Source organism: Etheostoma cragini, chromosome 17, assembly GCF_013103735.1.
Source record: "Etheostoma cragini isolate CJK2018 chromosome 17, CSU_Ecrag_1.0, whole genome shotgun sequence".
NCBI classification, from domain to species: Eukaryota; Metazoa; Chordata; class Actinopteri; order Perciformes; family Percidae; genus Etheostoma; species Etheostoma cragini.
In genome coordinates, this window is record NC_048423.1 from 12,827,118 (window position 1) to 12,836,770 (window position 9,653).

At 39.3% G+C, this 9,653-nt stretch overlaps 1 protein-coding gene across 4 annotated transcripts; it reads right to left on the reverse strand.

Annotated features, from left to right (window-relative positions):
• Positions 1-1,400: 1,400 nt before the first annotated feature.
• Positions 1,401-9,653, reverse strand: LOC117960217 (inhibitor of nuclear factor kappa-B kinase subunit alpha-like). 4 transcript variants are annotated; one of them, XM_034897957.1, is made up of 22 exons: positions 9,349-9,653; positions 8,722-8,865; positions 8,539-8,633; positions 8,324-8,441; positions 8,173-8,242; positions 7,989-8,077; positions 7,794-7,883; positions 7,566-7,690; positions 6,939-7,046; positions 6,671-6,806; positions 6,342-6,542; positions 5,749-5,851; positions 5,358-5,481; positions 5,131-5,282; positions 4,980-5,041; positions 4,786-4,895; positions 4,373-4,422; positions 3,955-4,063; positions 3,664-3,811; positions 3,504-3,553; positions 2,069-2,168; positions 1,401-1,777 (listed from the first exon to the last, which is right to left on the reverse strand). In XM_034897957.1, the coding sequence occupies exons 2-22, from the start codon at positions 8,824-8,826 to the stop codon at positions 1,718-1,720; spliced, it is 2,205 nt and encodes a 734-aa protein (XP_034753848.1). In that variant the 5' UTR covers positions 8,827-8,865; positions 9,349-9,653; the 3' UTR covers positions 1,401-1,717. The 4 variants fall into 4 exon arrangements, with proteins under 4 accessions (XP_034753848.1, XP_034753847.1, XP_034753850.1 ...); XM_034897956.1 differs by having other exon boundaries at positions 8,722-8,870; XM_034897959.1 differs by lacking the exon at positions 9,349-9,653 and having other exon boundaries at positions 8,317-8,441.

Here is a 9,653-nt window from a genome sequence, read left to right on the forward strand (position 1 = left end):
TATATATTGCAGGCATATTGATTCAGAAAAAGATATCCGTGCATACAAATTTTAACAAAAGGCAGGAAATGAAGTGTTTAATATAACAACAACAAAATCTGGGGGGGACCCCCAAACCGCCCGTATCTAAAACTGTCCCTGATTCTCTTGAATCAACATCTTTTTCTGATGTGACACAGGCAGTCACAGACAGCCATTCACAACTAACACACCATATGTGACGACAACCTCAGGAAGAGTGTCACGCCCTCCAGAGCGTCTGGATTTGTGAGGGACTTTCGTGAAAGAAAAAGAAAATAACAACACATTATTTTACACATGTTCAATTGTGAAAGGTTCAGTTTTGTAGACTATGCCAATAAGTATTGCCTCTTAGAGTTGTTGATAGATGTCAAGGGGGGATTCTTACTTAAGAGGGGAGGTGTTCTTTAAAGGGAACTATAGTTCAACTACAATGTGACAGGGACTGTTATGTGAGTGACACAAGTTCAAGTATATAAGGTGACACAAGTTCAAGTAAATGTTCACGCAGAATACACGCAGCTCTCTGTGTCTTTATTCAGTTATGAGCACGCATAACTTAACACAATTTCATATTTCTCCGTCATTGTCTTTTGATGAACGAAAACATGTTCTATCATAGTAGCTCAAAATTGATCAGAAATTACTACTCTGCTTTGCTCTTTGCAATTTAGTTTTGTTCTTCCTCCTCCTTTTTTTAAAGTACTGTACCCTGCATCTCCCAAACTTGTCCTTTATCTCTGTGATACTATAATTCTGGTTCTTTGTTAATATGAACCTTCAACCAGTCCAAATCTATTGTCTTTGGACCAAATCAGGCCTCCTCCTCCTCTTCCATTAAATGGTACAAAAACCATACCCTAAACTAAAATGTGGGTTAATGATGGAGGTCAGTATGACTAAAACAAGGTGGAGATGCAGCATTGCTTTGCACCATAGACTGTATATCATTAAGAATGCAGGTTTAAGGTATTTCCGTATTTTGCCAAACCCGATGCTCTGTCCATTAATATACAGCCTATGCTTTGCACGCTATGTTAATTTTGCTTCGATTAAAGGCATCTTCCACATGTGATAGAACCGTACACCGATGTTCTTTCTCTTTTAATGAATAAAAAATAAAATAAAGATATTATTCTGTTGAAACTACAATGAGATGTCCTGAATAAATGCACTGCTTTTATGTATGCCTGTTACTTGAGTTTTGTCGTTTTCAATTATATTATTATTATTTAGAGTTCAGCAGCTCCCAAAAATGTTTTGAACCCAGGGTCAAGCAATTTCTTGCATGAGTCTGGTCCACTGTGTCAATGTAAATAACTAGATACATATTACATTCAACAGTTTACAACCTGAAAAGAACTTGAAAAACAATCTACTGTATGTGCCATACATTTATAAATATTTATTCACATTCCATCATGCATAGTTTGTCAGCAGCAATGTTAACTCAAATCAATATTACCGCTAAAATAAATGTCTTGGTTACAGCTAAAACTCAAACATACACATTTAAGTTAAAACATGAATAGCTTATAGTGCAATATTATGCTGTTTCACACTGTATTGCAGCATCACATGTATGTAAAATACACAGTATGGAATCACAAAGCATTCAGATAGTGTAACCCTGATAAGGCACTTGTTTACAGTATATACTATGTTGGACTCCTAACACTGAGTCCTTGGCCGTTTTCTACAGCTTCTGAGGTTGGGCTTTCACTGCTCCGTACTGAGTCCAGCTCCAGTCCTGATCCTGGAGAGAGAATCAAGATGTTAATACCATACTACTAAACATAGCGTTCTCCATCTACCATCTACTGAAAATTTTCATGCCATTCTCCCATCTCAAAACTTAAATCTTGACAATGAATAGGTGAAACTATAAATACTGAACACAAATCTATGGTAATAACCTACGTACAAACAGTGAACATGTATGTGGTAACTAATAATATTTTGTTCAGTTGAAAATAGTCAACAGTAAGATGCTTTCAGGGATGTGTTTACATGCATGAACACACTCCCTCACTTCTGTACCCCGTACCATGACATTGTGCTCCATCTCCTGGGTGGCGTCTTGCAACAGAGAAGTTAGTTGACTTAGATGACGCTGATTCTCATCCAGTAACTGATGAACACTTTCACTGAAAAAGAGACAAAAGACTCTAAATTCACTGTATTGATGTGTTTTCCAGAGACTACCACCTCTGACCCAATGAATGCCAGGATTGAGCACTAACGAAAAATTATCTTTCAGGGTTCAAGGTCTTCATATTATTGTCTTACAGTCATAGTAATTAAGGAGATTATTATGAGTATTTTTTCTTCTTCTTACTAAGGCTACGTTTACACAGAAATGATCTGAAGAGAACGTGCAAAAATGACTTTTTATGCCGTGTTTAGAGTGTAAGTGTAAGTGTTTTGGAGGGGAAATCTGCATGCATATGGTGACGCTTAATTGTGTGAATGTTGATGTAGTTGGCACGCCAGGCAGCTAGGTTGCAGTGAGAAGCACTGCAACACAACACCACCAAAATCTGCGCGCCTGCGTACAACCTTCCTTCTCCTTCCTTCGCTCCCTAGTAGCGCAAAACCAAAACATGGCAAAGCAAACAACAAAAGCTGACAACTTTGTCTGGACAGACGAGGAAGTGAAGTTGCATTACTGTCTGATAACGACTATAATCGGCCGTGATAATCAACCGTGATTTGCCACAGCACAGCACCCACGGGAGCACTACCAGGCCTTCAGCCTCGCAGCCCTTCAGCCGCTGCTTGAGAGCAAGAGACAGCGGGCAGAGGAGGTGAAGCAGACCCTCTCTCTCTCTCTCTCTCTCTCTCTCTCTTTCTCTTCATCCACAACGTTGTAGCCTACTCTGGCTCAAATGAATAGCCAACATATGGTCATTGGACTTTAACAACCTTATCCACATTGTCAAAATAATTTAAATATTGAGCTATTGCATTGAAAATGTTTTAGATAACAGGAGCCTATCATTTCTGTAGCCTATTCCGTCTCACACTGCTGTCTCCAGACTTTTCGTTTTTTCCCCTTTAGATGGGAACACAACGGTGGAGCGTTTTTTAGATGTCAGCTCTGGAGGGTGGTTTCAGTTTTTTTTGCATTTTTAAGTCCCCAAAACACAGTTGCCATCTAAACAAAAGGCACATCTGATAAATACATTAAGGTTTTCAGCTGCGAGGGTCCTCCTGTAAACAGGGCATAAGATACTAGACTTTGAAGTGCATGGGGTGACCTCTTGTGGCAGCTTTTTAATTTGTACAAACCCAGCAGCTGGTTTTAGGAGATCATTCAAGTTGTTCTGCACATTTAAACTCATCTCACAGAATGTAGCTAATGACAAAGAAAACAGCCGCATTATGTTATAGTTGGGCGATTCCTTTGAACACTGTTTGTTTTAGATACAATTAAAACATATATTGAGCTCTGTAAAACTTGTGACTTATCCAGATCTTACCTGTCAGTGGATTGTTGCATAAGTGATTGGGATGGAGAATTGCTCTGGGCCTGAAGACACAACCACACCATATTAGGTACAGTATTCCAGAGCTCCAAGCTACTAAAACATCACTAACAGCTAACAATATTTTCTGTAGTGCTTCTTGTTTTACACTCACACATGCAATCTTGAGGAGGTACCAGAACTCTTTCTGTCTCTTCATTTGCATCTGCATCACTGCAGCCTCTGCAGTTTTTATGTTCTCTACAGCCCTCTCCAACTTAGGGAACAAATCAACGATGCGTCGCTTACACACCAGAATTGTACTACAGCAAACAAAAGGTGAGTTTAACCATAAAAGAAACACAGAGAACTGTAAATAATACCTCAGTTACAGTATACTGAATTTAGCCATAGTTGCATTTATGTGTGTGTGTATCTGTTTAGATTACACTTCTGGTTAAATTACCTAAGGTGAGTGTACAAGTCTTTCAGCACTCTGTCCTGGTTCTGAACTGTTTGGAGTATCATCTTCACCATGTCCGAGCTGTCACTGTAGCCATGTGGCGGGTCAGCACCTGTATAAACACATACCACTATGACCATCCATGTACTACTATCATCTGACACAGTCACGTAAACACATAATACATACCACCCGGCTACTCACATTAACAGCATTGCTGAGGAATTAATTAAACAGAGGTGGCCCCTGTGACACATTTGTTCAGTGAATAAATCTGCACATTGGCCAGCCATTAAATTTGTTTGTTATACAACTGAATTGTATCCATAGCAACAAGGATTATCAGATTCCACTGTAGTCTATGATCAACAACAGAAAGCAGTAGCCGCTATAACTCACATTTACCATGATTTGTACTAACTTTTGCATTTAGCTTTCAGTTGCTTGAAGAGGTCAATAGCCTTTTCCTCACTGAAAAAAATTGCAAAAACAGTGAGAGTTAACTTTTGCATAACGCAGCTATATTTTAATGATAGACTCACATTTTTTAAAGTCTGTCTCAAAACAATTAGTCAGGTCATTAATTCCTTCTTTCCGTATTGGCCATTAAAAGATTGTTTCTCATCGACTTGAAGTGATGGGGGCCAAAATCCATTGCCCTCATTTTATCTAAAGTTTATCTGAAGTTAATATGAGACTTCACCAAACTACCTTCAAATCAAGCAGATATCTTTCAAAGATGTTTAGTACATTATTATTCCTATTTTGAATATGTGCACATGTTTATTGTGTTGAAACATGTGATTATAGTGTACATTTAACAGAGATACTGACAGCTGTTCCATTACATCTCCCTGTCTCCTCGCAAATGGACTCCTCTGCAACTCCACGATCTCGGAATGTAGAGCCACTATCTCTTCATCCAGGTACCCCACATCTGCAACCTACGGCACAAAACACCCTTAGCACGTGGTGTTTTTAAATCACGCAAGTAAGATACAACTGCAAGTAAGTAACAACATTCCTACCTTTGTAAACCCATCGGCTTTATCTTCATTTTCCTGCCAGGTTTTCAACATTTTTTCTGAAGCTGCAGAAAAACACACAACAGCAGATAACCTAAAGCATTTGTAACTGCTTTAAATGATGCATCACATCAGGAGATAAACACTCACTCACAGATGCCAATGTGCCTCTGCTTGGTGTAATGCTCAAGGTCGTGCTGGATGCTGGTCTTAAAAAAAGCCAGTTTGGCTCGGAGCTGCTGCGACTGGGAGAACAGCAGGTTCTTGTACCGTGTTAGGTTGGTGTTGTAGCGCAGAAGGCTCAGCCTACACATGCACAAATATAAGGTAAGGATGTTTCAGTGTGTAGGTGTATGTGTGTGTGCGTGTTTGTGCACTTACATGGCAGCCCTCTGTCCCTGGTACAGGCGAATGTAGTCCTCTTTCAGTCCACAGATGTAGCTCACGGCTTCCCCCCACACCTTTCTCAGTGCAGAGAGTGGGAGCTGTGTCTTAGTCTCCCTGACTGAGACAACACACGATTCCCAAATTAACTTGGACAACAATAAAGTTTTTGGAGGGTAAAAACATTTTTTTTAAACTGCTGTAAACTGAGAAGAAACTAACAATCTTGCACGCTGTCGATCACTTTTATTTACACATTTTTCTTTTCTAATACTTGCATTCTGTCAACATGTTACAAGTCCAAAAGAAAACTTCCAGAGAGCAGCAACAGACTAGAATAACTTTTAGAACATTATTGTACAGCTCAGTATACAGTTATGTATCTCACCTATAAAGTTAACGCTGTCTGGCAGAGGTCTGGCAGTTAGCGGTCCGGAGTACTTGGTCAGGCTCTTATCAAACAGGAAAACTATGGAGCTGTCCCAACCTCGCTGAAAGCAGAGAACAAATATCCCTGTGAATACTAAAGCGTGTGTTAGTGGAGGTTTGCTAACCGGTGAAGTTTAGTCTATGAGGTTTAGATTTGCAGGAACATTTTTTTCCAGAGAAGCTAGACAGACTGGAAGCAAGCAATATTTATGCACTCATTCAGTCTGCAACATATTGTCTGAACTTGTGTACTGTCTTACAAACCAACTTATTTCCCTTATTTATTTTTACTCCACAAAAAAAAAAAAACACCTGAAACTAAATTTTAAAGTAATTGCATGTTTAAAATATGAAGGCAAAAGACTCATTCCAGTTACCAGAAATAATAAGTACAGTGTAATGTAGAACTTAATGGAATTTCAAAAACAAAAACAATGTTTAAAAAAACATGAAGATAAAAAAAGAGTAGGTCATCTTCTGCATATGTACTTGTGGCTGGGCCCGTTAAGCATGAGATAGTTTTGTTTGTTTGTTTATGTGTGTGTCACATACCAATCCCTCTGGCAGACAGTGTGCGGGCAGTCTGCGTGGGTCGAGGGAGATTCCCGTCTCCAGAAGCAGCTCTTGACTCAGCGGGGAGATGTGGGTCTGAGTGTGTGTCTCCAGACGAAGCTGCAGGGAGTGTAAGCTCTCTTCAGCACCCAAAACCAAAGAGTCTAGTTGAGCTGACGTCATGTCCAACACATGAATCACCTGGAGAAATAAAGGCACAAAGCGTTGGGGGTTTGCTTTGTGTCAACTGGGACATATAAAACCACAAATGCACTCAGTAAAATCTGGTTTAGGTGAGTTTAAATACAGCCAAGCTCTCCGTTATCAACCTTCATGTTGAGAATATTCTGTAGAGCTGTGTAGCAATGCGGTTTGTTTGTGTCAGGATCCAGTCCACCACCACGCATTGCAGCGTCCCACAGTAACAACATCTGCAGAAGACACTCGATTGGTTCCCGCAACGGCCTACACACACACACACACACACACACACACACACACACACACACACACACACACACACACACACACACACACAAGTTAGAATGTGGGACGCTTAACTGGTAGGTATAAAAAAAGTGTCTTTTTTTTCTCTACCTGCTGAGATTATTGGGATATGGGAGATGTGGGGAGAATCTGACTTCTCCATTCATGTCCTCTACTGCCATGATGTCTTTGAGACCTTTGTTCTTGACTTTACTTGTCCTACAAAAGCAGGCCAAGATGCAACCAGAGATAACTGACATTAATGCCAACAAATTAAAACTAGACCCATAAAATGTTCCAAACTTTCAGGGGAAAAAGATCTGTATAACTGTCTCCCCCTTTATCATACAAATATTTGCAGCTTAATAAAAAGGTTGTAGTCACAATCACTACATTAATAAATAAAACATAATCAATTGTATATACGTAAATTCTTTATATTTATATTTAGATTTAGTCTTTAGTGCTCAAAATCAAATTTAATTTAACCTGGTTTGGTATCTTTATATAGTACTGCATATTAATACTACAATGTAACATTTTGATGGGATTTAAATATACTGCAGAAAATCATTTAGGATCATTAGATCTTCTCATTATATGTGGATATTTTGCAATATAATTTTGATACATTGAGATATTGTATAATGTTCCCCCAAATGTGTGTTGTAATGCCATGTGTACGTCCAGGTTCATCAGAATACAGACAAGAAATGCATTGCGGCTATGTTGACTTACCACTGTACAGGCTGCATGTGATGTAAAAAGGGACGAAAGCCACAAGTGCATTCAAAGATCACTGTCCCAAAGCTCCAGTAGTCCACAGTTACAGTGTAGGGTTTACTCTCAAACAGCTCTGGAGCCTGGCACACATACAGACAGATTTATTAAACAAGGCTTGATTGTTAGATCTATTGAAAACCAAACTTGCATGCAGAGATGTACATTACTGATGCAACCACTTACCAGATACTGGAGAGTTCCAACAAAGGATGTGCAGAGACTGCCCTGATCTAGGTCTTTGGCATAACCCAGATCTATGATTTTATGGACGAGCTATAAGAAAACATAGTTTCACAATGAGAGCAAGGCACAGAGAATCTTCATATGAAATTTAACATAACACAGGCTGCATGCATATACAAAAGTAAACAAGTTTACCTTCCCACCAACCTCCTGCAGAACTATGTTCTCTGGCTTTAGGTCTCTGTGAATGATCTTATTTTCATGAAGATATTGGATACCAGCACCTTTGTTTGTAAAGGAAACAATTCCATGTACATTTATGTATGAACATTTCTTTACACTAACTTTTTGTCAAAATAAAAGCTGAGGAAAACATTACCGATGTCACTGAGCAGCGAAAGGACTTCACTCTCCTTTAGCCCACAACAGTTTTCTGGTTTATTCAACACCTAAAAAGGAGGTATAAAGGTTAACAGTAAAATGTTTGAAAAGACATCAAAATGCTGGGAACTTTATAATATACCTGATACCTTGCGGAGGTCTCCTCTTGAGCAGTACTCCATGGCCAACAGAGGTAAGTCATTTAAAGCAATGGAACTCAACTCTTCTGGAACGTCTTTGGCCTGAACAACGTTCACATGGTTGAGCCTAAAACAGAAAGAGAGTCAAACATGAAGCGATGGTCTAGCAAAAAGGAAATGTGCATAGGCTGCTTTGTGAGCACAAGCAGATGATTTACACTCACTTCCTCATAATCTGAATCTCTCTGCCCCAGCGGTCTTTGTTCTTGGAGTTCAGCTCCAAGCGGCAAAGTTTCACCGCAATCTTCTCTCCCAACTCCTGCTCAAAACACAGACAGGGAATATAACCAAGCCACAGACATATTTGGGTCTTGGGTTTACGTTCCCTGATGGATGGCAGAACTTACAAGGTGCTGGTACAGGTAGACATGCCCAAAGCCTCCTGTACCAAGTTTCTCCTTCATCTCCCAGGAGCCGCAAAGCTGGCTCTGTTTAAGTGTAGACCGCTCCATTGTGTGAGGTCTGCTGGAGCTGCTGGGATACGAAGGGACCACAGCTAAAAAAGTCAATATAGAAAGTTTGTCACTGTAACATTATGTCAACAAGACTGTAGATCTTCATCAAGGCTTCTGCTTTTAAAGCATTTTAAACTATTTACACATCTGCCTCTACATCTGCAGTGCTACTTTTAACAGTTGAATGTTCTTTACAACTTATTCAAGTATTATATTTTCTCTTCATTAGAAACAGCCACTTATAATAGCCTATTAAAGTATATTAACTTTATTTTACAGCTGCTTTTAGTATTACTGTATTAGTTAATTTATGTATTGTTTTTATATTCTTGTGGCGCACACATATTTTGTACAGTGACCTAACTTTCCAACGAGGACAATATTATTTAACTTTAATCACTCTCAAATTGTTAGCTGTAGCTGTTAGTTACTAAAAACCACAAATTTTACAATGTCAGGTTCAGTGAACAACAACTTTACTAAAAGCAACATCTCACTCCACAAACATGGTGAATTTACCTGTCCAGGAGGTCAGAGTCGACAGATGAGTTGTTAGCTTAACGTTACTTTGGACGGCTGAACATTGTTGCTTCAGAGTTAGCTAAACGTGTTGTTTACGGTTCATTTTCTTATTTTGTGTTCAGCAAGAAGGCTGAGCTTGCGAAATTATACCTTCGCCCTTATCAGTTCATCAAACACGGCTTTAAAGTTTAGGTTTATGCTGTGTTTTTGTTGTAGTTTTAAGTGAAAAGCTGCTCGATATCTACGCAAAATGAAAGTGTAGCTATACTGTGACAGGCAGACGTTGTTTCTGCGCATGCGTG